At 61.5% G+C, this 26,938-nt stretch overlaps 1 protein-coding gene across 3 annotated transcripts in view; it reads right to left on the reverse strand.

Annotated features, from left to right (window-relative positions):
- KCNIP2 (potassium voltage-gated channel interacting protein 2) overlaps positions 1-23,557 on the reverse strand; it is a 138,499-nt gene extending 114,942 nt beyond the window's left edge. For all 3 annotated transcript variants that reach the window (XM_077821956.1, XM_077821954.1, XM_077821953.1), the window contains exon 1: positions 23,485-23,557. In XM_077821956.1, coding sequence (XP_077678082.1) covers positions 23,485-23,557 — 73 coding nt within the window. The remainder of the gene's footprint in view (positions 1-23,484) is intronic.
- Positions 23,558-26,938: the final 3,381 nt, after the last annotated feature.

Below are 26,938 nucleotides of genomic sequence, written 5' to 3' on the forward strand. Positions count from 1 at the left end.
GCCCGCCCCCCCGCCCCCAGCCCGCCACTGCGAGGGGCAGAGAGCAAGCCAGGCAGAGAGAGCGGGGAGGGGGGGCAGGGAGAGGCGGGATCCACCCTGTGTGCCAAGGGGGTTGGCACAGGAGTCAGGGACAGTCCCCTCCACCCCACAGGGTGATGGGGGTGGCTAAGCTGCTGCCCATCCGTCACTGCCCACTGGCCCCGGAGCCGCGGGGGTTCAGCTGCCAAGAGCGGAGGGTGCCGTGAGCTCGTCCGTGAGAGGCAGGACGTCGCAGGTCAGCTGGAGAACGAGTGTGTTCCCCCTTGTTCAATTGACAGGAGACCCATGTGGCTTTTCCCCCCCAACCAGTTGCCCCCAGGTGGAAGGAAGAACACCCGAGGGCGAGCCGAGGCCCGGCTGCTGCAGCACAAAGGGTGCGGGTTGGTGCCAACACCGTGGCACAGCGAGGACCCTCCGTGCTGGAGCTCCTCTCGCTGCGTGGGGTGGCAGAGGGGGAGCGGGCAGATACCAGCACTGGGACGGCACACGGCTGAGCAGCCCGGGAAAGGCGTCTGGCACTCGGCTGAAGGATCCGCCCTGCCAGCCAGCAAGGGGGCAGCCGGGGGGGCCACAGACGTTGATCGTCTCAGCTGCTGGGCCACCAGCGGGTTTCTGTGGGGTGGGGGGACAAACGTGGCGGGGGTGCTGGAGTGTCCAGCTGAGTGCGTGGCACAGGGGCAGGGCCTAGGCAGGGGGCCGAAGACTGCCACACATCAAGAGTTGGCAGGGAAGAGAGGGCAGGGGGTGAACGCAGACCCCTGACAGACCTCGACTGCAGCGGGTGGGGGGCTGAGCCCGCTCCAGGGAGGGGGCGTCTCGGCCTATTACTGTTTTCAAAGATCCGTAACTCAGGGGGTTACCCAGGACACCCCGGGTGGTGACGAAAGCCCATTGCTAAGCTTGTCCCTGGCTGTCCTGCCATGTCCCCGAAGGGGTTAACCCAGCGTGCCCCCAGCCAAGGTGGAGTGACACACCCGCCTGCCCTGCCCGACACAGCCCCCGGGGGCAACCCTACAATAACACACCCGCCTGCCCTGCCCGACACAGCCGCTAGGAGCAACCCTACAATAACACACCCGTCTGCCCTGCCTGACACAGCCCCCGGGGGCAACCCTACAATAACACACCCGCCTGCCCTGCCTGACACAGCCCCTGGGGGCAACCCTACAATGACACACCCGCCTGCCCTGCCCGACACAGCCGCTAGGAGCAACCCTACAATAACACACCCGCCTGCCCTGCCCGACACAGCCCCCGGGGGCAACCCTACAATGACACACCCGTCTGCCCTGCCCGACACAGCCGCTAGGAGCAACCCTACAATAACACACCCGCCTGCCCTGCCCGACACAGCCCCCGGGGGCAACCTTACAATGACACACCCGCCTGCCCTGCCCAACACAGCCCCCGGGGGCAACCCTACAATGACACACCCGCCTGCCCTGCCCGACACAGCCGCTAGGAGCAACCCTACAATAACACACCCGCCTGCCCTGCCCGACACAGCCCCCGGGGGCAACCCTACAATGACACACCCGCCTGCCCTGCCCGACACAGCCCCCGGGGGCAACCCTACAATAACACACCCCAATCTCAGATACCGAGGCAGGCTGACCTCTTGCCTACCTCTCAGCAGGTTGTGAGGGTTAATTCAGGTCCATGAAAAGCTCTGAGATCGCTGGATAGGAGGTGTCACCTGGGGCAAGAGGTGATGAACTCCAGTAGCTGGGGATCCATGTACCTGGCACTGCCAGCTCTGGGGCATGCAGGCAGCAAGGGAAGGGTTAACCAGGCAGGTGCCCCTCAGACGGGCACAGCTGTCTGGGTGCAGGGCCCAGCTGTAGACGAGCTCAGCATGCCGGGACCGGCTGGGCTGGGCATGACCCTCTGTGCCCCACCTCAAGGCCCCGTGCAGGGGCAGCCAGGGGCGGCCCAATCAGGGCGACTCGTCCAGAGAGCAAGGGCTGCCCCCAGCCAGCCAGGCCCCGGGACAGAGCTGGAACCTCGCTCACCAGGGCCTGTCATCTCCCGGGCCCCGGTGCTGGCAGGCAGCCTCGCCGCTGTCCCTGGGCCGCCCTCGGGCCCCCATGCCCGAGTCGGCCTCGCTGCCAAAGGGGCCTGGGGTGAGCAGGACGCGCCCGGCGCTCGAGAGCCAGTGGGAGAGAGGAGCTGCCCACGTGTGAAGGGCACCCACCCACGCAGGCAGAGTAACTGGTCGAGAGTCAAGAAAATCCACCCCCTTCCCTCTCCGCTGGGCGGCTACGTGACGGGGACACCAGGACCAGCAGGCCCTGGCACCAGGGGGCTGCAGCGACCCTTTAACCCTTTCCCTCTGCAGAGACCACTGCACGCCCCCAGTCCCAGCGATCACACCCAGGGCCATCTCCCCTCTTACTTTGGAAGGGCCACTCCCCTTTGGGAAGATACCCACCCTTCTCCCCTGCCCCAGCGCATGCCTCCTTCGCTGGACTTCAACAGCCCGACTTGGGCCTCAGAAACCACGAGACTGGCTGCAGAATCAGATTTTAAAGATTAACCCACCTGGGCTCGTCTCCTTCGCCAGCTGGCATCTTAGGCTTTTCCAGCTTCTCCAGACAACCAGCAGGGTCAGAAACATACTCGTTTTGTTTAAAAACCAACGCGGAGTTTCAGGTGTTCCCCTGACTCCAGGAGCTGGGGCTTTAGGAAAAACACCCAGGCCTGCACCAGAGCTGATGACACCATTGGAGTTAAAAGGCCAGGCTCTTTCCACGCTGTCTCTCTCTATTTAGGGGGCTAGCAAGTGGAGGGTTTTCTCCCCTGGAGGAAGATCAGTCAGCCCTGCATTTCAGCCCAGCCCTCCAGCAGGGCTGTTTTCCTGGGGGTCACATCCCTCTGCCGCTCACCTTTCCCCACCTCCATCCGTGAGCATGCCAGGGCTGCTGTGTGTGGGGCCCACAACACGGCTTAGAAATAACGACGTTAATCATAAATATCCAGGAAGCCTCTGAGCTCACAGGAGGACTTTCAAGTCTAATTAGCGGCGGATTTGCACCAGCGTCCCCTGAGCGTGAGCAGGATTCGCCGGCGCGGCCACGGAACGAGACACTCAGCTGTAATTAGCACCAGCCTCCCGTCGGCAAGAATTACTTCCAAATCCCCTTGGCCCCGGCTCCAGCACTCCCATGCAGGCGGGAGACAGGTGAGCTTAGCAGCGTGTTGTCTGCATTCCCAGGATCGCTGACCTGGGCCAAGCGACATGGACGCCCGCGGCGATCGGCTCCCGTAGGTCGGTCAGCGGTGGAAGCTGCCGGGAGATGTCAGAGATCACAGCCGAGCGGGCTGACCAGCAATATCTTATGGTTTCCTTGCATCTTCCCTCCCCGCACACACACTGTCTGCCTCCAGCTGTAGCCTCTTGTCTAGCTTATCAGGCATCTGGGGGAGGGATGCCTCTTCGCTCTGGGTTACAGCACCTAGCACCGTGTCCCCATCCATGACTCAGGCTCCCAGAGTGCTGGAGAAGCAGCCAGAAGAACCAGAGGCGTCTCGAGATTAACCAAACCACCTGGCAGCCGGCAGCTTCTCCGGAGGAGGCGTTCTCGGGGCGAGGGGGTGTTGTGCCTGGCTCAGCTTGGCAGCTGGGGCTGCTCTTTCATTCTGCACGCGGAGCGCTGGGCTCGTCGGCAGGACCAGGTGCCGGCGCGGGAAGAGCTGAAGGAAAGCTGCCGAGACCCCAGAACACAACCAAGAGGCTGGCAATGGGAAGAAAGCAGAGAGGGGCCCTGCAAACAGCTGGGGCTGGGCCCCTGGCCCCTGCTGCCTGCACCAGACTGACTCATCAGCCTCCAGGCAGGCCCCTGGGTAGTCTGCATGCAGGGGACCATGACAGGCCTGGCGCCGGGCGCCCCGTGTACTCGTTGGTGGTGTAAATCTGGAGTGACTCCATCGAAGTTGCTCTGGATTGGCCCACGAACCCAGCCCAGAGCTGGGAGAGCCCCTGCTGGCCTGGCTGGCCACCCCACACACGCACCCCGTCTGAGACACGCCTCCCGAGCCCACATTGACGAGCTGCCCTCAGGTTCCCAGTTACCCCAGCCCAACTGCACACATCCCCTCCCATCTGGCCACCATCTGGAGACTGAGCCCTGAACAGCCAGGATAATGCTGCCCTCTGATGGGTGCAGAGTTACTCCCTACGCTACCAAGGAGGGACCCGCCGGCTGGCTGGAGCGACATGGGCAACGCAGCACAGGGGAGACGCTAGCTGGGCTGATGCCCCAGACCGACTCCCTGGTCCATGACCCGGCTGCATCGCTCTGTGAGAGGCTGGGAAGAACCAGGCCGGCGCTGCCCTCGGTCACACCCACCACCCCATGGCTCTGCACGCATGCAACCGGGGCCACAGCCAGATCACAACGTAACAGACTGAGGGGGAGGGGAAACTGAGGCACAGAGCAGGGCAGAGACTGGCTCGAGGTCAGTGGCACAGACAGGAAAGAGAAGCCAGGTCTCCCAGCCCCCAGCCCAGACCTCTGGCCACCAGACCAGGATACCTAACATTTGGCATGGGGATTGCGGCTGAGAGCGGCCCGGAGCGCTGGGCTGCCCAGTGCTGGTCGAAGTCAAGCAGGCAAGGCTGGGGAGGAGGCGAGAGACGGAAGGGGGTGTATGTGGTGGGATGAAGGTCGCTGGGACCATGCTGGGGGCTAAGTGGCGATCGAGGCCTGGCGAAGACGCAGCGGAAGAGCAGTTCAGAGCGCTGGCTCCAACCCGGGCGTGGGGAGAGAACGGAGATTATAAGGGGGAGAAGTTGCTGCCAAAGCAGCTAAACCCGGATGTCTCAGCCCCCCGGATCTGCACCTCCTCTAAGCCAGCCGCACCTCCCACCCCGAGCTATTGGGGTCACTCCAAGACAAGTGCATCAAGGAGCTCTGCAAAGCCAAAGAGCGCCAGGGAATGTTGCTCCCCAGCAGACAACTCCAACGTCTGACTTAGAATCATCGAATACCAGGGCTGGAAGGGACCTCAGGAGTCATCTAGTCCCAACCCCTGCTCAAAGCAGGACCAACCCCAGCTAAATCATCCCAGCCAGGGCTTGGTCAAGCCTGACCTTAAAAACTTCTAAGGATGGAGATTCCACCACCTCCCTAGGTAACGCATTCCAGTGCTTCACCACCCTCTTAGTGAAATAGTAAAAAGAAAAGGAGGACTTGTGGCACCTTAGAGACTAACAAATTTATTTGAGCATGAGCTTTCGTGAGCTACAGCTCATTTCAGCAGATGCATTCAGTGGAAATAGAGTTTCCTAATATCCAACCTAGACCTCCCCCACTGCAACTTGAGACCATGACTCCTTGTTCTGTCATCTGCTACCACTGAGAACAGTCTAGAGCCATCCTCTTTGGAACCCCCTTTCAGGTAGTTGAAGGCTGCTATCAAATCCCCCCTCACTCTTCTCTTCCGCAGACTAAATAAGCCCAGTTCCCTCAGCCTCTCCTCATAAATCATGTGCCCCAGCCCCATGTGCCCCAGCTGGGGCAGAAGAACGAGGAGCAACAGTGGCAAATCCAGTGGGGGGCAAACACTGCTGCAGAGGGGCTGGGTTCGACCCGCTCCTAAGGGCAGAGCAATAGGCAGAATCAATCGTTGGCCCAACCCACCCCGGATCCTGGGGGATGCTCTGTCACTCCCCTCCCCTAGCTGCCCATCAGATCCACTCGCCGGAGGGCGAGGGCGAGGAGGCGGTGGTTGTGAATGGGGCCAGGGCAGTCTGCGGGTGCCAAGCCCTAGTACCCAGCACAGCATGGCCAGCGTCTGCCGGGGCGGGTTCTCCATGGGCTGCAGCAGTGGGAAGGGGCCAGGCCCCGGAGCACAGCTGTCCTTACAGACCCCTACCCCGCACCCAACTGGGGCCGGTTTAGCTATCGCTAAAGGACACCGCTTGGCACGGCTCACAGTATGGATGGTGCACGGGCAAGCAGCCTTGTCTGCACTAGGAGCAAAGGTGCTTTGCACCAGGCGGGGCCAGCCCGGGTGGCCGCGCAGGGCACAGGGCCCCCCAGGTAGGGGGAGGCCGCTCACACTCAGCTGTTCCCACAGCTCCACCTGCTGCCCTGGCAGGCGCCCCCAGTCTATGCGCAGGGTCCCAAGGCTGCCCGCCTGCCCCCCCGCACCCCAATCCATTGGCAGCACCAGAGCTGGGAGCAGTTCCAATGCCCCCCACCATTTACGCCCTCCGGCCCCGTGGCGCTATCCAGCCCAGGGCACATCCCGTACCACCCACCCCCGGCTCCCTGCACCCGGGTTCCCCCAGCCCCTCCTCCTCCTTTGCCCCGCCTAGCTGAAGGCCTCGAACAGGCCCGGCTCTCCCGCCACGCGGCCCGGCTCTCCCCGCAAGCCCCGGTGGAGCACGGGCACGGGGAGCCAGAGGCAGGGGCATGGGCCTAGGAGGTGCCACTTTCCAGGCGGTTGGTCAGGGTTTATTTCCACTGGGGGGATTCTGGTGCCTGGAGCGGAACAGAACCCAGAGTAAACCAGAGCCGCTGAAGAGAAACGCCGTCCCCCCCTGCAATGTCTGGCCATGCAACCGCGGCCAGGGCCGGTGCGGGGAGACATTTCCCCTCTGGTCCAGCCACTTGGGAGAAACCTCCATGACACTGAGAGCGCTGGAGGCCCGAGGTTCATCGTATCGTCTGCAAAGCTGAAGTGCGGAAACACTGGGGGTGGGGGGATGTTCCCCCCCGCTACCCCACCTCCCAGCCACGATGGGGGGAAATTTCCTCGCCTTCTCGCCCGACAAGCTGTGGCTGAGACTCACCCCTATGCTCTGGCTGGTGCGTGCGGCCAAGCGGCCGACCCCAGGCCCTGCCGCAGGCTCCCCCGTCCCCTGGCAGAGCCCCCGGGGAATGTGAAGAGATGTTTCCTCAGCCCTGCATTTTCATTCTGAGGCATCAAACCCTGGGGAGACCCCCTTCCCCCCTGCAGCCCCCACTTCCCAGCTCTGCCCAGGTGATTAATTCCGGCTAATGAAGTGCTAATGGTGCCTCACTTCCAACCAGTTATTTAATTAACCAATGAGAAAAAGAAAGACTGATTATCCCGACAGAGGCGGCAGTGTATAATTAATGCATGGCGGGCTGCGGAGAAAACAAACAGTGACTAACCAGAGGGGACTTCCCTGCCCGCCCTGGGACAGGCACGGGGTTCACAGGGTTGCTGTGCGGCCAGGAGCCCCACTTCCCATCCGGTGCAGCAACTGGCAGGCACCGCCCAGGCAAGAGAGACCCAAAGCCCCAGCAAGGCACTTCACACGCTTCCCCGGGCAGAGCAGCAAGGCAGAGCCCCCCCCGCCCCCCGCCTGGCACACACTTCCCCGGGCAGAGCCGCGAGGCAGAGCCCCCCCGCCCCCCGCCTGGCACACACCTCCCCGGGGAGAGCCGCGAGGCAGAGCCCCCCCGCCCCCCGCCTGGCACACACCTCCCCGGGGAGAGCCGCGAGGCAGAGCCCCCCCGCCCCCCGCCTGGCACACACCTCCCCGGGGAGAGCCGCGAGGCAGAGCCCCCGCCTGGCACACACTTCCCCGGGCAGAGCCGCGAGGCAGAGCCCCCCCACCCCACGCCTGGCACACACCTCCCCGGGCAGAACCGCGAGGCAGAGCCCCCCCACCCCCCGCCTGGCACACACTTCCCTGGGCAGAGCCGCGAGGCAGAGCCGCGAGGCAGAGCCCCCCCGCCCCCCGCCTGGCACACACCTCCCCGGGGAGAGCCACGAGGCAGAGTCCCCCCACCCCCCGCCTGGCACACACCTCCCTGGGGAGAGCCGCGAGGCAGAGCCTCCCCGCCCCCTGCCTGGCACACACCTCCCCGGGGAGAGCCGCGAGGCAGAGCCCCCCCGCCCCCGCCTGGCACACACTTCCCCGGGCAGAGCCGCGAGGCAGAACCCCCCCGCCCCCCGCCTGGCACACACTTCCCCGGGCAGAGCCGCGAGGCAGAGGCCCCCCGCCCCACCCGGCACACACCTCCCCGGGGAGAGCCGCGAGGCAGAGCCCCCCCGCCCCCGCCTGGCACACACCTCCCCGGGCAGAGCCGCGAGGCAGAGCCCCCCCCGCCCCCCGCCTGGCACACACCTCCCCGGGCAGAGCCGCGAGGCAGAGCCGCCTCCCCCCCGCCTGGCACACACTTCCCCGGGGAGAGCCGCGAGGCAGAGCCCCCCCCGCCCCCCGCCTGGCACACACCTCCCCGGGCAGAGCCGCGAGGCAGAGCCGCCTCCCCCCCGCCTGGCACACACTTCCCCGGGCAGAGCCGCGAGGCAGAGCCCCCCCCGCCCCCCGCCTGGCACACACCTCCCCGGGCAGAGCCGCGAGGCAGAGCCGCCTCCCCCCCGCCTGGCACACACTTCCCCGGGGAGAGCCGCGAGGCAGAGCCCCCCCACCCCCCGCCTGGCACACACCTCCCCGGGGAGAGCCACGAGGCAGAGCCCCCCACCTGGCACACACCTCCCCGGGTAGAGCCGCGAGGCAGAGCCCCCCCGCCTCCCGCCTGGCACACACCTCCCCGGGGAGAGCCGCGAGGCAGAGCCCCCCCGCCCCCCGCCTGGCACACACCTCCCCGGGGAGCCGCGAGGCAGAGCCCCCCCGCCCCCCGCCTGGCACACACCTCCCCGGGGAGCCGCGAGGCAGAGCTGCCTCCCCCGCCTGGCACACACCTCCCTGGGGAGAGCCATGAGGCAGAGGCCCCCCCCGCCTGGCACACACCTCCCTGGGGAGAACCACGAGGCAGAGCCCCCCCCCGCCGGCACACACCTCCCCGGGGAGAGCCACGAGGCAGAGCCCCCCACCTGGCACACACTTCCCCGAGGCGGACCCCCCGCGGCCTGGTGCCCCACCACACAGGAGAGGTGTCATGCCTGGGGATGGGGAGGTTGCTACCCATTCATGTAAGCGGGCTCCAACCACGGCTTCCCCGCCAGCTTGTGAGCAGCTAGCCTGGCCTCCTGCCCAGCCCGGCGCCCTCTGGCCCAGCTCCGGGTTGGCCAGGCACAAAACGAACGGTCATTACAGAGCAGTGCGCTAAAGACGCTCCCCCGACCCAGCCGCCCTGCCCCTGCTCCAGGCACAGTGGGAAGTGGGTGGATTGCAAGCTCCACTGAGCGCATGCCTTGATTTGTCTCCGGGACCAGGGTAACATCCCGGCCTCCCCGGGACCCCCCCACGCTCCAAAGGGGACCGGCGACACCAGCAGCAGCTGCGCCCCTGGCTTATCGGCAGCTGTAAAACCAAGGGCGAGACTCCCCTGCCGACGTGCCAGGAACCATGCTATGGGACTCCACCCTCCGGGCACCGGCGCCCACGCTCTCCGCTTGTTCGCAACACCCAGCCGCTGGCGCACCCCCACCCGGATCACCAATGGTGCGCAGAGGATGACGCCCTGTTCTCAGCTTTCATCGCGCCTGTGTCCTCGGGGCCGAGCTAGATACGCTGGAGGGCAGGGATAGGGTCCAGAGGGACCTAGACAAATTGGAGGATGGGGCCAAAAGAAATCTGATGAGGTTCAACAAGGACAAGTGCAGAGTCCTGCACTTAGGACGGAAGAATCCCATGCACCGCTATAGACTAGGGACCGAATGGCTCGGCAGCAGTTCTGCGGAAAAGGACCTGGGGTGACAGTGGACGAGAAGCTGGATATGAGTCAACAGTGTGCCCTTGTTGCCAAGAAGGCCAATGGCATTTTGGGATGTATACGTAGGGGCATTGCCAGCAGATCAAGGGACGTGATTTTTCCCCTTTATTCAACACTGGTGAGGCCTCATCTGGAGTATTGTGTCCAGTTTTGGGCTCCCCACTACAGAAGGGATGTGGACAAATCGGAGAGAGTCCAGCCGAGGGCAACGAAAATGATTAGGGGGCTGGAACACATGACTTATGAGGAGAGGCTGAGGGAACTGGGTTTATTTAGTCTGCAGAAGAGAAGAATGAGGGGGGATTTGAGAACAGCCTTCAATTACCTGATGGGGGTTCCAAAGAGGATGGATCTGGACTGTTCTCAGTGGTAGCAGATGACAGAACAAGGAGTCATGGTCTCAAGTTGCAGTGCAGGAGGTTTAGGTTGAATATTAGGAAACACTATTTCACTAGGAGGGTGGTGAAGCACAGGAATGGGTTCCCTGGGGGGTGGGGGTGGAATCTCCTTCCTTAGAGGTTTTCAAGGTCAGGCTTGACAAAAGCCCTGTCTGAGATGATTTATTTGGGATCGGTCCTGCTTCGAGCAGGGGGTTGGATTAGATGACCTCTCGAGGTCTCTTCCAACCCTGATATTCTATGATTCTATGAACATCTGCAATACGTACTTGGAATGGCACTGTATTTTGGCGACTCGTATGGGCGGAGCTTATTTGTGGGTGGAGCTTGGAACAGCACCACCTCTTTTTCCCCCAATTCCCCCCCACCAGTGACATCAACTTATTGTATTGCACCTTGTCCTCACTTAGCCTGTGAGCTCTTTGCAGCAGGGACTGTCTCACCCCGTGTGTCTGTCCGGTGCCCGGTGCAATGAAGCATCTGGGCACTCCTCTATTACAAGGTGATCCACCCCTGGCTTGAGGCTGGCATTTGACCAACTCTGCCCCCGACTGGCTCATCGCCGATGTGGGAACTGCCATGCCTGACCCAGACATGGTCCCTCCAGCCCAGCGGCCTTCCCAGCTCGGACAGCAGCCACAGCCTGCTGCGGGATGAGCTGCCCACGGGTGGGCATCAGAGACTGGGGCTCCTGCCTTGAGGAAGATGGGGTTCACAGCCCCCGCAAAACTTGTGGCTTTCATAAGCTTTGCTTTCATGGCTCTGGCTGGTCTCAAGATCTAACAGACCAGTCCCTTTTAAATCCTGTTAAACCATTGGCCACCATTACATCTGGTGGCAGTGAGTTCCACAGGTCAACTGTGTGTAAAGATATTTAGTTCCCTTTATATTTGCCCTCTTTCCAGGTCACTGCATGTCCCCTTAGTCCTTCACTAGGACCGAGGGTGAGCAGGAGACACTATTTGTTATTCTGTATCTAAGTGAGCACGGAGGAGAATGGGGTAAGGGACCAGGGGGCATCCAGGGCATTGTTCCAGAGCAAGCCAGGTGATGAATGCCCTGTTTGCCACACTGGAGAGCTGTCCCCCCAGTAGGCAGAGGGACACTCTCATGCTTCCAGCCAGGCTGCAGCTGCCCACCACAGCGGGACCGCACAGCGTCTGGCCTCATCTCTGTGGCGCTGATCTGGGGACTCTTCCAGGGGTCACTGCAGCTCCCACCCTGCCTCCCGCCTCCCCAAGCACCCTGGTCTCTCCCCGCCAAAGCTCAGGCTCACACAACGCTGAGAACCACCCACTCTGGAGCCAGCAGCTCGTCCTTGCTCTGAGCCGGGCCCACAGCTCTCAGAGCAGAGCGGGGTGTCCACACCAAAGCCTGCTGGAATTGCAGAGACGAGCCGCACTCCACACCTGGGCCCCACAGGTCACGATCCCTTCACGTGCCCAAGAGGGTCACTTCCCTGCTTGATTCACGCTCACGGCACAACCCAAGGGTCTCACGGCTACCGTGCAGCCAGACACACTGGATACGTCTGGGGAAGGCACCTGCAGTGCATGCTCTGATGTCCCCACTCCCCACCCCAGCGGGTTAATGGCCAAGGGCTCCCCCAACAGGTGAGGTTAGCAATGAAACCCCAACGACACCCCATCCTGGTGGCGGTAAACCGCTCTGGTGACGTGAGAGACCGGAAGGAAGCTCTCGCCCACAGTGAAGCCGGGACGCCTTGTTAGCACGAGACGTTGCACCCTCCGGTATCGCACGCTGGCCTGCACACGCTCCACAACCCAAGGCTGAGGCCTCGTCCATACGCAGAGCCGCCCCCATGCAACTAACGGATTTCAAACTGATTTAGTCAGCGGCCGTGCAGATGCTTTGATTGCTCTTTGAACAGGGCTTAGAGCAGTTTAGCTGAAGGAAATTAGGAGCAAAATAAGCCACTCAGAGCAGAGGTGCCAGGACGGACAACGCGACAACGCAAGAATGTTCTGGGACACCCGCTAATGGTGACACTGGTTCCACCACGTTCCCCAGTCAGGACACATTGCAGCCTGCAGGAACCCTGCGTGTGAGCCCGCCCCCCTCCCTGCTTGGAGCTCTCCTCCCGCAGGCAAGGCAAACTCCTTATTCAGGAGCCTTTCTCGCGGGCTGCCCCCATGCATTTTAATTTGAAGCAAAGGCCAAATTTACTTAAAAGCTCAAACAAACAGAGATGCCTCAGCCTCAAGACAGAAGCTTTTAGGATCCTGGTAACGAGGCCCCACTGAGCCACAGCCTGCCAGCCCTCACCACTCACAGCACCGATAACAAGGCCAGCCAATCCCATCCTCCCCAGCCCTGAAAGCACGTCACCCCTCCGCTGTTCCCACTTCCCCGCTGTGGACCCTGCAGTGCCCTCCAGGCTTCTAACCTCAGGGCTGAGAGCTGCTGTGTGAGGATGTGCCTTGAAGCCAGGCTGGACAGAAGCTCTGCAGGGAGGCAGACAGAGACCAAGTGGCTTTATAAGAACCTAAGAACAGCCAGACTGGGTCAGGCCAATGGTCCGTCTCTCCCAGGATCCTGTCTTCCAACAGTGGCCAATGCCAGGTGCCCCAGAGGGAATGAACAGAACAGGGCAGTTATCGAGTGACCCATCCTCTGTCATCCACTCCCAGCATCTGGTGGCCAGAGCATGGGGTTGTGTCCCTGACCATCCTGGCTAATAGCCAGGAACTTATCCAGTTATTTTCTGAACCCAGTTATACTTCTGTCCTTCACAACATCCCCTGGCAAGGAGTTTCACAGGTTGGGTGAAGAAATACTTCCTTCCTTGTGTTTGTTTTAAATCAATTGCCTATTAATTTCATTGGGTGACCCCTGGTTCATGTGTTATGGGAAGGGGTAAATAACACTCCCCTATTCACTTTCTCCACGTGTCATGATTTTATAGCCCTCCGTCATATCCCCCCTTAGTCGTCTCTTTTCCAAGATGAAAAGTTCCAGTCTTATTAATCTCTCCTCATACGGCAGCCGGTCCAGCCCCCTCCTTGTTTTCATTGCCTTTCTTTGCACCTTTTTTAATTCTAATATCGTTTTTTGAGATGAGGCAACCAGATCTGCAGGCAGGATTCAAGGTCTGGCTGCACCATGGATTTCTATGGTGGCATGAGATTTTCTGTCTTCTTATCTAGCCCTTTCCTAATGGCTCCTGTTGGCGTTTCTGGCGGCTGCCGCACACTGAGCGGATGTTTTCAGAGAACGATCCAGGGTGACTCCGAGAGCTCTTGCGGACGCTGCTTTCCTTACTCTACTAGAGTTACCTGCTCAGTGTTAGAAGAAAGCGATCTCCGATGGGATTTGTCCCCATTCGCACAGGACAAGCTCAACAGTCCAGAGAATGACCCTGGTCCAAGAAGGCAGGGGCGGGTATCAGCCCTGCCGGGCCGGAGGGGAATCTGGAGGGACTTTTCCATGGAAGGGACAGCAGCAGGGTCAGCATGGGGAGATGTGCATGATTAACGCTTTTCTACATCCCCTCCACACCCCCAGGGCTTCGTCTTGTGACTCTCATGCCTGCCCCGTCCAATGAATCCAGTGCAAGGAATTATGATTTACTGAGAAGCCACAAGTGGGTTCAAAGCCACCAACTGGCCCCAGGTTCACATGGACGCAGGGAGAGATACAGACGCCTGGTGCCCCAAACCAGGGTGGGGAGCTGGGCCCGTCCCTGCCCTCGAGGTTCATGACCCTTCACAGACTCGGCCTGCGTTTCCCGAGTGGGATGAGCGGTGGGCGGACAGAACTCCCTGAGAGGTCCAGGGTCCGGGCTGGGGGTTCTGAGCACCACAACCCTTCTCCTGCCGCAGCACGGGACAGGGGATGGCGGGGTGTGTGTGTCGTGTTTCTTTTATAGAAGAGTCGTGGCTAACCCACGCGACTAAAGTGCAGGGTCTGGAGCACCCCCCTTTCCCCCCGCGGATTGACCCAGCAACCAGCCAGCACATAGCTTCATCATCTCCCAAGCACAGTGATTTGTCTTAACGCAGACCACTTCCCTGAATGAAAGTACCACCAATGAGCAGAGGCAGCCAGGGGAGTGGGGGGCTCTCTTCTGCCTCCCACATGCACCTCACCCCTGGGATTATAGCATCACCTGGGCTCATTCAGGGAACGCTGCTGCTTTCCCCTCTGACAGATGGCCCAGAACTGGCTCCACAAGCTCCGCCCTCTCCACAGGGCCATATCACCCAGTATGGCCCACGCGGGCACTGTAGGAAAGAGGGAAGCCAGGGGGAGTTGGCGCAGCTGCATCTCCTCGGGGCTTCGGACAGCGCAGAGGGAGCTGGACCCCGGAGTCACTCAGCAAAGCTGAGGCCGAAAGAATCCAATGCCAAGCATGCAGACCCGGGCTAGGCACACAGGCCCAGAGGCGGGGGGGAGGGGGTCACCAGCGAACCCCCTTCCCACTCCATTCTGGGCACCTCGCTTGAAGTCACCCTGCCCATGAGTCATGCACCAGTGTCTGCAAAATCAGATGTTTCAGCGGCAACCACCAAAGAAACCAGCCTTGCCTCACTCAGCCTTCTACCTGCCTTGGCCCGGACAGAGGGCAGGAACCAGACAGACTCGCCTCAAGCCTCACCCTCCGGAGGAAGCAAATGTCACCGTGAAAAATCAACTCCGGCTGCAGGCAGCGCCCCTCCAGGGTCCCTGTCCCCCGCCCGCTCAGCCGCTGACACAGGCCGTGTCCCAGTAACGAAGCCAAGTTTATTCTACCAGTGCCAACTGCGAGGAATGAGCCGGCTGCACACGCTCCCCGCTGGCTCCCTGGCACGGGCCCGGCTGCCTCAGCGTCTGCAGAGGGCCTGGAGGCAGAATCCTGGCACAACCCTACCTGCCCCTCCTCCCCGTGGGGCGAGAATCCCAGGCCCCTGGCTGCAGACACCTCCAGTCCCCGCCAGATTCTGGCCTCAGTCAGGAGGAAACAAACATAAGGAAAAGAGCCATCAGATGTCCCAGTGGGACGCAACCAACTCGCTCCGAATGGGTGTGACCAAGCCAGGACAGCAAAGTGGGGAGAGCTACAGAAACCGATGCAAGGCAAGGGGAGGCAGCAGGCAGTGGGGAGACATTCTGGCAGCGTTAGCCCCCCCCCACCCGGCCCTTTCCAAAGGTGCAGCATCCCTTTAGGGCACAGTGCTGAGCGTGGGGATTTCTCGGCTTGGGATCTGCTCCCCTCTCAGCACCCACCAGGGTCTGTCCTAAACGCTCGGCCAGGGACTGCCTTCCAGCGCCCCGGGCCCCACTCTGGGAACAGGACACAACAGACCAAACAAGCGGGGTCCCCAGTGGGTGACAGAACAGTGGAGAGAGAGGAGTCCCAGGGACAGGGAGGCTGCGGGGCAGGCGATTCAAGGAGGCAGCTGCAGAGGAGAAGGCTCTTGCGCCATTGCTGGGGAGGCGAGGGCTGGAGGAGAGGAGGGAGGGGGGCAGGGAGGTAGGAGGACAAGTTCTGTTCTCGTTCACAGCCGTACAGCCCCAGAAGAGAGCAGGCAGCAGCCCGGGACGCTGCCTGATGCAAAGCCAGATCCCAGGGCGAACAGGGACTCTCAGTGCCTGTTGCGTCCCCTATAGGGTAACAGCCTACTACTGCTCTGCACTGGCAGAGCCGTTCCCTTCATGCCAGCAGCGGAGGCCAGGGCTGTGGTGCGGAAGCTGCTGGGTTCCAGCCCTGCTGATGATCCTGGCGGGGCAACTCCAAGGGGTGAGCGGCAGAGGCCTGTGGGCGGGGGGCAAGGGGTCCCCCAAGCGACGCACTCGGGGAGATTTGAACACTGCTCCAAAAGCAGCCAGACAAGAAAAGGGGGGTTCATTTTTGTGCATTTGAGAAGAGCTGCCCGACCCCATCTACTCCCCGGATGCTGAAGGGACCCGGCCCCCCTGTGGCGCTCACTGCCCCGAACCTGCCCCTCTGTGGAGCTGCTGCCCGATGTGCTACCCAGATGGGCATGGGCTCTGCCCCCCCAGCCCCCGGGCACAGGAAAGCCTCCAGGCTGCTGGAGGGGGGAGGCTCACTTAGCCAAGGACCTCACATGGACCAACCCCAGGGGGAGGGTTCCAACTGCAACTGGCAGGGTCAACATGGCCCCCTCCCGCTCTCCACTGCTCTCCTCTGGGACGCAGGGATGGGGGGGCATGGCAGAGCTCCCACACCACGACACATGCGTGTACACCCCCCCCCCCACGCATCCAACACCCCGCCGGACACACACACACATCACCCCAGCATGAACCCGACACCCGGCCGGACACACACACACATCATCCCCCCATGCATCCGACACCCCGCCGGACACACACACACATCACCCCCCCATGCATCCAGCACCCCGCCGGACACACACACACATCACCCCAGCATGAACCCGACACCCGGCCGGACACACACACACATCACCCCAGCATGAACCCGACACCCCGCCGGACACACACACACATCATCCCCCCATGAACCCGACACCCCGCCGGACACACACACACATCACCCCCCCATGCATCCGACACCCCGCCGGACACACACACACATCACCCCAGCATGAACCCGACACCCCGCCGGACACACACACACATCACCCCCCCATGCATCCGACACCCCGCCGGACACACACACACATCACCCCCCCATGCATCCGACACCCCGCCGGACACCCACACACATCACTCCCCCATGCATCCGACACCCCGCCGGACACACACACACATCACCCCCCCATGAACCCGACACCCCGCCGGACACACACACACATCACCCCCCCATGCATCCGACACCCCGCCGGACACACACACACATCATCCCCCCATGAACCCGACACCCCGCCGGACACACACACACATCACCCCCCCCATGCATCCGACACCCCGCCGGACACACACACACATCACCCCCCCATGCATCCGACACCCCGCCGGACACACACACACATCACCCCCCCCATGCATCCGACACCCCGCCGGACACACACACACATCACCCCCCCATGCATCCAGCACCCCGCCGGACACACACACACATCACCCCCCCATGCATCCGACACCCCGCCGGACACACACACACATCACCCCCCCCATGCATCCGACACCCCGCCGGACACACACACACATCACCCCCCCATGCATCCGACACCCCGCCGGACACCCACACACATCATCCCCCCATGCATCCGACACCCCGCCGGACACACACACACATCACCCCCCCATGCATCTGACACCCCGCCGGACACACACACACATCACCCCCCCATGCATCCGACACCCCGCCGGACACACACACACATCACCCCCCCATGCATCCGACACCCCGCCGGACACACACACACATCACCCCCCCCATGCATCCGACACCCGGCCGGACACACACACACATCACCCCCCCCATGCATCCGACACCCCGCCGGACACACACACACATCACCCCCCCCATGCATCCAGCACCCCGCCGGACACACACACACATCACCCCAGCATGAACCCGACACCCCGCCGGACACACACACACATCACCCCCCCATGCATCCGACACCCCGCCGGACACACACACACATCACCCCCCCATGAACCCAACACCCCGCCGGACCCCGCCCCCAGCACACACCCCGCCACAGCCAGACCACCCCTCCTGCACACACACGTGCCCACACACCACCACACCCTGCACTCTGCCACACGCACAACTGGGCCCCTGCCTCTCTCTTTGCTATTCTCACCCGTTGGGCCACATTCGTTGAGCCACGTTACTGCTTTGCTTGCATCTTTGGGATACGGAGCTGACAGCACCCCTGCTTTACAAACAGAGAAACTGAGGCACAGACAGACAATGCATCACACAGCAAATCAGCGGCAAAATACAGAAGAAAACCCAGCTCTCCCGGCTGCCTGGCCCCAGCTCTCTCCACTCGACCGGAGGCAGAGCCCTACTGATGTGGTTCGTTGATGTTCTAATCTGGGCCTTTGGAATGTGGTCGGGCCATGGGCACAGGCATTGGCCCGTGGTTTGCAGTGAAGCCCAGAGGATCCTTAAAGGGGTGATATCCACAGGGCGATTCTCCCGCTGCCTGCTGATGAGGGTCCTCTAGCTAGAGGAGAAGTGGAGAAAACAGCATTGTGAACTGGCTAGTGTGTGGGTGCCCCCCGCAGCCCGTCCTGAGCAGTCTCTAGAGGATAGAACTACTCCACTGTGTGTCAGAAGCCCTATACTGCTGACAGCTAGTGGAGATTTTCCTTTACGGGAGGACCTGAGTTTATTACCTCTGCTACTGTGAGGCCCCCAGCAACATGCCTAGCCAGAAGGCTGCTACCAGTTGGTAAGACTAGAGTGGTGAACAAATGAGCCAGGTCTGGGAGTCTATCTGCCTCAAACCCCAGGTGTGTGTTTGCAGAAAATACTTTGCAGCAGACAAGGGGGCATATTTGTTTTTGTCTTATATTAGGGACTAACGTATAACTCATGCGTGAGAGATGCATGGTCAGCATTCCTAGCACAAACCCAATTATCCCAGCTACTCCATTACTAAATACACTTTTCCTTCCCACTAGGTGATGGGCAGAAATGCTAAGATTTAACTGAGTCTCTTTATCGGTCACAGGTACAGAGGGAAAGAACCGTATGTTTTTATAGGGCCAGAAGGATCCCAAACCACCCTGCAGGCTGTTTCTCTGGTGAGTGCTCATCAACCACTCTGATGCACCTGCCTCTGGGGCGGATCAGATCACAACAGCCGCTCAATGCCACATGACAACAGCTTGTAGCAAGGGAGAAGAAGGAGAAGGTCTCCCATCGAACCCACAGTAGGCAGAATGTAGGTATCAGAGCTGGAATTTCCCACGACACCAGACCAAATTCCCTGATCCTTTTGAAAGGGAACAAGGGAATTTGAATGGTCACTCGGGCTCAGGACACTGGGATTAGGGCTCTGCCTGAAGGAAAGGGGAGTGTCGCCTACTACCAGCGACGGGAACCTCCTGAGAGTCTGGGGGTGGTGTGAACGGGACCACACCGATCTGCTCCAGAACCAGAAACTGGTGCACAGACCTAGAGTGGTGCTGGAGGGAAAAAGCCACGTTCACAGCCCACGTGTGGGAGACGCTGCTGGGACAAACAGGGACAGGGCCCAGCGATAAGATCTCATTCTGCTGGGCCATTCTAGCCTCTTGCCCTAGATATGGGGCATCCGGGAAAGGCCGATGCATGCACCAGTAACTGTCGCCTCCCGGAGGGGATATGGGCATGGCAGTGAGACGGACACACCTTTCCTGTCCCAGGGCAGCACGGCCCAGCACTCGGATCACATTTCTCCCCAGCCACGGGCCGTGTCTGAAGAGATCCCTCAACACCAGCATGGTCGGCCTGCAAAGCAGTCTCTCCTGGTGCCAGTGGGGCTCTAGGAACAATGTCATTTATGGATGGCTCTGATTTGCTGCTAGCGTCATCTAAACATCCCAGAAACGGACCGTTTTCATTCAATGTGTCTCACCCACCCACGCCTCCACAGCCCCACCCACGCCCACCGCACACTCAGACATACAGAGCACGCCTAGACTCCCCCCCCGCCACATTCATGCCCAACACGCACAGAGCATGTGCTCATGTCCCCAGCACACACCACACACATGGGTATACGCCTTGCACGCGTGGGCCCAGGGCGGGCTTGAGCAGGGCAGCCGGGGTGCAGAGGGTTAAGACTGGCAGAGGCTCGCTGCAAAGGAGAGAGCAGGGTTAGCGTCCGGGCGCGGCTCTGTGCTGTCTATACAGAGCAATTTTCATGAGCTCTTTAAATTCAGAATCAATGACCCGGGCTGCAGGTACAATGGGATCCCGCTCTCCGCTCAGCACGGCTCCCCCTTCTTGCCGGAGAGCGGGAGGGACGGAAAAGCCTCCCACCCTCCCACCCCACCCCGGTGATCTCACAGAGGGCAGGTTAGCCGACTTCCCCATGCAGCCAGGGCTGGGGTGGGCAGCCCGCTCCTCTACCCTGCGCATGCCACATCCTTTGCTCCCTGCGGGGGGGTCGGGGGGGGTACTCGCAGTGCCCTGTGCTGGGTATCGCTCCGGAGGCAGCAGGCAGAGGAGGGGCTGTCCACGTGCCCCTTCGGCTGGTGCCGCACAGAGGGCCTGAAGCCTTTCCAAGGAAACAGTCTCGGTTGTTGCCAGTGGGGAGGCGCCCTCTCTCCCCCCCGCAATCTCCTCTCGAGGGGGACAAAGCGGAAGAGGCCTGGGTGCAGGACGAAGAGCCGTACAGAGGGCAGAGAAGAGATGAGGGTCAGGGTGACCCTCGAGGCCCCACCTACACAATAACCCAGCCAGGGCACTGTACGTGGAACCTTACCCTGTCCCCACAGCTGGGTTAGAACCTGGACAGTACCAGGCTTTAGCCCCCAGTGCAGGGATGCGGTCAGGTACAGGCTACACTGATCTGTGTTTTAACTGGGTCCCCACCCCCTCCACTACAGCTGTTGATTACACGAGGCCACGTCAAACCCCCGTCTTCTTGGGACCTAGCGACATCCTCCATGTTCTGCACCTTGACATTTCTAGCAACTTGAGGTCTGCAGAGGCAGCTATGAGTTGGGGAGGCCGAGTGGATGCAGCATGTTCCAGCAGAGACGTACACACCGTGCTCTCTCCTGGTGACCCTCCTGTCCATCTAAACCATGTGACTCGGACTGAACGCTGCTGTTGGCCTAGGGAATAAACACAGGGCAGCAAGCCCTGCAGAATCCCAGGGGCAGTACAAGGGAGGAAATTACGATGGCCGGACCTGGGACAGCACCACTCCACCGAGCAAACTAACCAGTTGCCTAGAGCAGAAACTGGTTACCGGATGAGTGAGCAAGGTTGCAAAGAAGGGACATTTCTAAGCTGCCCTGGGCAACAGTAGAAAGCAGGCGCATGACAAGGCTGAACTGACCATCTTTGTCTGCGCCATGTTTACACTGTCCCAGTATAAAGCAGCTTCTTTCTGCTGACGTTTTAAGGAGCAAAGCTCACCACAAAATGAAGCTTCAGTCTTTTTACCCAGTTTTAAAGGCTGATGGAGGGGGAGCTAGCTGTGAAAAGGCAGGCCTGTCGCAGGGCTCAGCAGGAAGCAGCCAACTCTACGTTAAAGCTGGACCTGCATTCTCATTAGCAGCCATGAAACACTATCTGGGGACAATCAGTCACTTCCCTGCTCTGTGCCTTGGTTTCCCCCTCACAACACTGGAATGATCATACTGCCCGGCTTCCCAGGAGGGTTGTGAGGCTTCTGGGAACACTAAAGTCTGGCTGGAAGACGCTGTCTGAACTACAGAGTGTTATTCCAGTCAGGGCTCTGGTACGGTGACTTGCTGACAGCCACTTCCCAGTGAAAGGTCTCAGCACACGAGAGATCTGAGTTTATTTTTAACTGAGGTTTGATTTAAATCCATACGGACATTGTGAAGTTCCCAGAGAAGCTGAAAGTTGTGTGGGTTTTGAGTTCCTACACAGCTCAAAAATATCTTCCTTTCAGCACATCTCTGCAGGCAAAGCCGCTCTGCCCGCACACATAACACTGCTCAGCGAACCGGGGGGGTGTCGGCTCAACTCCCACAGGCCTCTGGAAACTCACAGTCAAGGCCTGAAATTCACCCCACTGCATGGCAGGGAAAGGAGCATAAAGGGGATCTAGCTGTCTATGTATGTGGACAACCCCCTTGCCCCAGGATCTGACCATCATTTGGTATAAATGGATTCATCTCCACAGCCATCCCCAGGAAGTAGGTCAGGAGCATTAATCCCATTTCACAGAGGGGAAAATCAAGGCCCTGAGAAATGGTGCATCATACAGGGGGCATGTGAACCCAGAGCGCCTGCCGCCCAATCCAGCATCTTCACCACAGGACCATCCTTCCTAAGGAGCAAATGTGCCATGAGGCCCCGGCACAATGGAGTTAATCACACACGGTGCTTTAGTCCGCACTACGGATTTCCTGGTGGGCGGCTGTGGTCAAATCCGAGCCCCCAGTGTTATCGGAATGGTAGCTCCCCTGTGCCCGGAGAGGGACCTCACGCAGGTAGGCTACGAACTGCTCTGCAGCTTGCACCTGCGGCCCGACTCCCGTGCCCTGCACCTTGTGTCGGCATCTGGCCCTGTGCAGAGCAGATGGCACACGCTGCCAGTCTGAGCCCTGAAGAGGAATGGAGTGGACCCAGCCAAGGGGGCTGCGCTGCCGGGCACCTGAAAACAACACCCCTGTGTCTGGAGGAAGGCAGAGAGCACCTGGCAGAGGAGAGAGCCAGCTACTTGGGGAAACCGCGCTGTGCAGTTCCGATGGTGCACCCTGCACAACCCCCGTGCCCGGCAGAGGGGGACAGCTGGACTCCTGCCAGAGGACAGGAATTCCCGTGCTGCCCTGGATGCAACCAGCAAGGCTGGAGGGACCTGGGGGCCTGGCACAGGGGCAGGAAGAATACAGAGCAAGGGGAAAATCCCTCCCTGGTGGAACGACACCGGAATCCCACCAGGGACGGAGTCAGGTCCAGGGGACAGTTGCTCCCCCAGGGGACGTTCCATGTCCAGGGGGCTCGCCGCAGACACAGGGAGGGCGTGCGGAGGAATCAAAGATGGCTCAAGGAGCGATGCCAGCCGCAGCTCTGCCCAATGTGCCTTAGCCACCTGACCTTCCTGCCAACCCCGGCCCCACCTGGCAGCAGCAGGACAGGGTCCTTTCTCCCTCGGGCAGCTCCCACGTCTCTGGGAGGACGACAGGGTCCAGCTCGCTCAGTGCCCTGGCTCTGCCGCACAGGGATTTGGGGAAGAACTCTTTTGGCCCGCATCAAAGGAGCAGGCAAGCCCCAGACCAGCTGGAATGTCTCCAGGCACCGCCAGGCCACGGACCCTTCCCCACCCCGGCAAACAACTTCTCCCACTCACACAGACCCAGCCACCCGGGAATCGCCCCTCCACACACTCACACACACACAGGCTCCCAGGGCAGCACACACACAACACACCGGCAGCTGTCACTAGCCTATTTGCCAGGCTGCAACTTCAGGACGCATCATGTGGAAGCAGAAGCGTTCTCCCATCCCCACCGCCTGTCCTTCCGCACCCTGACCAGAGACCCCGGGGCTGGGCTGGGCTGGGCAGGGCAGGGCACCCCCCCTTCTCCTGGAGTAACTTCTATAGGACAAAGAGGCAGAAGCAGGGAGGGCAAGTGGCGGGGGGAGCGGGGATTACAGGGGCCAGCCCGGGGATGGGGGAGGGAAGGGTCCTGCTGGGAAGCACCTGCCCTGGCCTGGGGCAGTCTGGGGGGCTGGAGACCCGGCTGCGCCCTGCACCTTGCTGCTAAGCGGATGCTGCACCTCTCCCCCCCGGCCGGGCAGGACTCACCCGTCAGCTGGTCGTAGGAGCCGTCCAGGTCCCTGGACTCGGACAGACTCTCCCGCCCGCCTTGGCTCCGCATCCTCCCGAGTCCGGCGCGGGGCTGGGACAGAGCCCGGCGGCCCCGCTCTGGCTGCGGAGCGGAGGGGGGCCGGGCGCACCCCCGCCCGCTGCGCCCGCTGCTCCGGGTCTCCTCCGCTCCGGCTGGGCGAGGAGGTGGGGGGAGGGAAGGGGTGGGGGGGGGGCCGAGGGGGCTGCGGGATGGAAGGGGGCAGGGACTGCTGGGGGGGCGGTAGGGGGCAGGGGTTGGGGGCTGGGGCTGCTCGCAAGGGAGAAGGGGCTGCTGGGGGGTGGAAGGGGGCAGGGGCTGGTCGGGGGAGAGGGGGCCGGATAGGGGCAGAGGCTCCGGGGGTGCTCCGTGGAGGGGGACGGGACGGGCCGGGGCTGCTCCCAGGGGCTGCGGGGGACCCGGCAGCCGGGGGCTCGGGGGCTGATGCTGTGGCTCGCCCGCCTCCTGTCCAGGGGCCGCCCCCGAGCCCCCCGCCCAGGGGCCCCGGCTCGGTGCGCGGCGCGGGGGGACTCGCCTCTCGGAGCCCGGCTGCGGGGAGCCGGCAGCAGGTGGGGAGCCGGGTGCAGCCCAGCCGCTTCTTGCCGCCGCCGCCGCTTCTCCTCCCCCTCGGCTCCGCACGCAGCCTCCGCGCTCAGCCCGGCCCCGCCAGCCGCCCCCGGGCTGCTGCAGAGGGGAAACTGAGGCACGGCTGTGGGCGGGGGATTTGCCCTCACACGTGGGTGCAAAGCGCCCCCGCCAAACACGGTTCGGTTAGGAGCTAGGACATGTGGGTCTGGCCAGAGCCCCCCCGCACCTGTGCAATGCCAGAGCTGACCCCTCCGGGCCCGGGCATGCAAACGCGTGTGCACCGAATGCACAAACAGGTATGCGCACACGCCCAAACGTGTGTGCACACCCGCCCACGCAAGGCTGGCTCTGGCCAAATGGCCCCCCAAGCAAGGAGGGTCTTCGACTTTCCCCTTCAGTCCTATAAACACCTTGGGTTTTTATTGCATTTGTAGCCCCTTTCGTGACACTCGTGCACGATCTGCATGCGGGATTTATCCCCGTCACGTACGATGATAAATTTGCACGCTAGGATCTGTACAACAAAAACAGCACCCCAAGCCCAGCGCACCCCAAGCCGGGCACCCTAGATGGTCTCCTGGTTGCCTGCCCCTAAATCCAGCCCTGCACACACACAACCAACCCATGCCAGCAAATCCATAGGCATTTGCTTGTGCTATGGCCACATGCTCCAAACCCCGGTGCCAGGGTGAGCAAAGGCACCGTGCCTGGCGGATCTCAGTCCCATTGCTCCGTGCCCAGGGGCAGGGGCGCTCACTCCACAGTGATGAGCATGCCAGGAGAAGCCAGGCAGGATTCTGGGTGGAGCCAGCTGCTGGCAGGTGGAAGAAGCCGGGAACCCGCACAGCTGTGAAGCCCCAGAACTGAAGCCGCGGGCATGCTGAGGTCACCGCTCGGACAGCGAGCTGCTTTGCACCCCTGGCCCAAGGAGGCAAGGTGTTGGCCAGCGCCCCAGAGCGCAGGGCAGAGAAGCCACTTGCAATGGTGGATGCCAAGAGAGACCTGGTCCATTGTCACCCTCCTTTCTCACGCCGACCCTAGTGTGGCTAGCTGGCATGAGGGAGTGACTGGTGTGATGGGCTGGATGGATGGGTGTGGCTGGATTCAGGGCCAGTGTGGCAGCCTATTGCCCCAGTGCCATGCAGGGGGCACAAGGCCGGGTTCCTGGTGCTAGGCTCCTGCGCTCTGGGCTAGTGGCAAACGGGAAGCCCCACCCTGCTAGAGCACCGAGGCCGGGTCTCCAGTATCCTGGACAGTTAGGGCTCTGTGCAGACGGGTGCCCCCAGGAGAGTGGGCATTACACGAGGCCTCGGAGGTGGCAGGCCTTAAAGTGCCAGGGCAGATGCAGGGGTCGCTGAGGGGGCTCACATCTCAAATAACCTGCCCCCCTCTGTGCAGCCACTAGAGACGCCATGCTGGGATTTGTGGAATTGGGGCAGGATGCAGGGCGTTTGGCAGTGCCAAGCAGCAAGCTGGTCATGCCAAATGGCACCCGAGAGCCGGCTCACTCTTCCCACAGTGCAGCTGCACCATCTGGGGCTGACACGTGTTAGCTCCCAGAAGCGAAGCCTGGTTGGGCTAGGCCAATCGGGGGCCGGGGGGCGGCGGGGGGGAAGAGTCCCAGGGGAAACCAGGGTGCTGCAAAGAGCCATGCTTGTGATTCATTAGAGAGAGCACTGCCCTTTGAATCTCCTGGTCCCAAGCAGCTTTCATAGGAGACAGAAATCCAGCATGCAGCGTTGCTGTACATTGTTAAACCGTGGAGGCGTTCTACCCCAGAGGTGGCTGCATTCCAGGGACCGCCGATAAAGTGATCCCCAGGTACATGGCTCGTAAGACACTTGCAGATGAATGGTGCTAGAGGAAGATTCATTACGGGCCCTGCAGAGGTTTCTCCAGCCCTCAGTTTGTGCAAGGCCGCTGCTGCCTCGTCTCCCCTCCCCCCGCCCCCCCTCCCCCACTTCATTCACTAGTGTCTCTGCACTCGGCGCTGGCAGGGCCGCACCGACCAATACGTCACTTTTATTCGTGTTCTTGATTATTTCCAGTGGCAGGGAAGAGATTGCGCAACGCCCCGTGGAAGGCGCTGGCTGAGGAAGATCAGACGCAGTGACACAATTTGCTCATTTGCATTTATGTTTGGTGTGTGGATTTATAAGCAGCCCCTGCCCCTTGGATGTATAGCGTGTGGAAGGGGACTAGACAGTAGCTCTGTAAGAACACGGCTTGAGCCTCCGTGTGACACGGGCTAGCGGCTCGCCCCAGCACTCCCGGACCTCTGCTTGCCGAGCGATGGCTCTTCCCCAGCTTCAGCTACTCCCAGCTCCTTCCCTCCCTCTCGCAGGGCACACTTTGCACGATGCAGAGGGGAGACAGCAGGGGCGGCTTGCATAGCCTGGGGCTAGCCCAGTGCTGGGCAGGGAGAGGACTGGCCGGGGCGGTCACTCAGCCCGGTCAGTGGCTTCCGCCCTGGAAGCCCTGATCTGGAGCAAAAGGGAAAGTTGGAAACCCTGATGACAAAGGAAGTAAATCGGATTCCCAAGGACTGCCAGGGTGCAGGGCTCTGCGGCCGCGTCTCAGCTGCCCAAGCGAAGCAGCGAACCCAGCTTTGGGGAACTGCTTAGCAACTGATTGGATCTAAAAATAAGAGCCATTTACTGAATCACCAGAGCAATGCTTCAGAACTGCTTGGCAAACACATTCCCCCAAACCCCTCCCTGAGCTCTGACCTCACCTGGGGAGCCCACGTGGACAGGCCAGCGGCAGAGAGATGCTCAGGCCAGCCTGAGAAATGGCCTCATTAATTCAGCCTGACGGGGGCTGATT

This window comes from Eretmochelys imbricata, chromosome 7 (assembly GCF_965152235.1).
Source record: "Eretmochelys imbricata isolate rEreImb1 chromosome 7, rEreImb1.hap1, whole genome shotgun sequence".
In the NCBI taxonomy this organism is placed as follows: domain Eukaryota; kingdom Metazoa; phylum Chordata; order Testudines; family Cheloniidae; genus Eretmochelys; species Eretmochelys imbricata.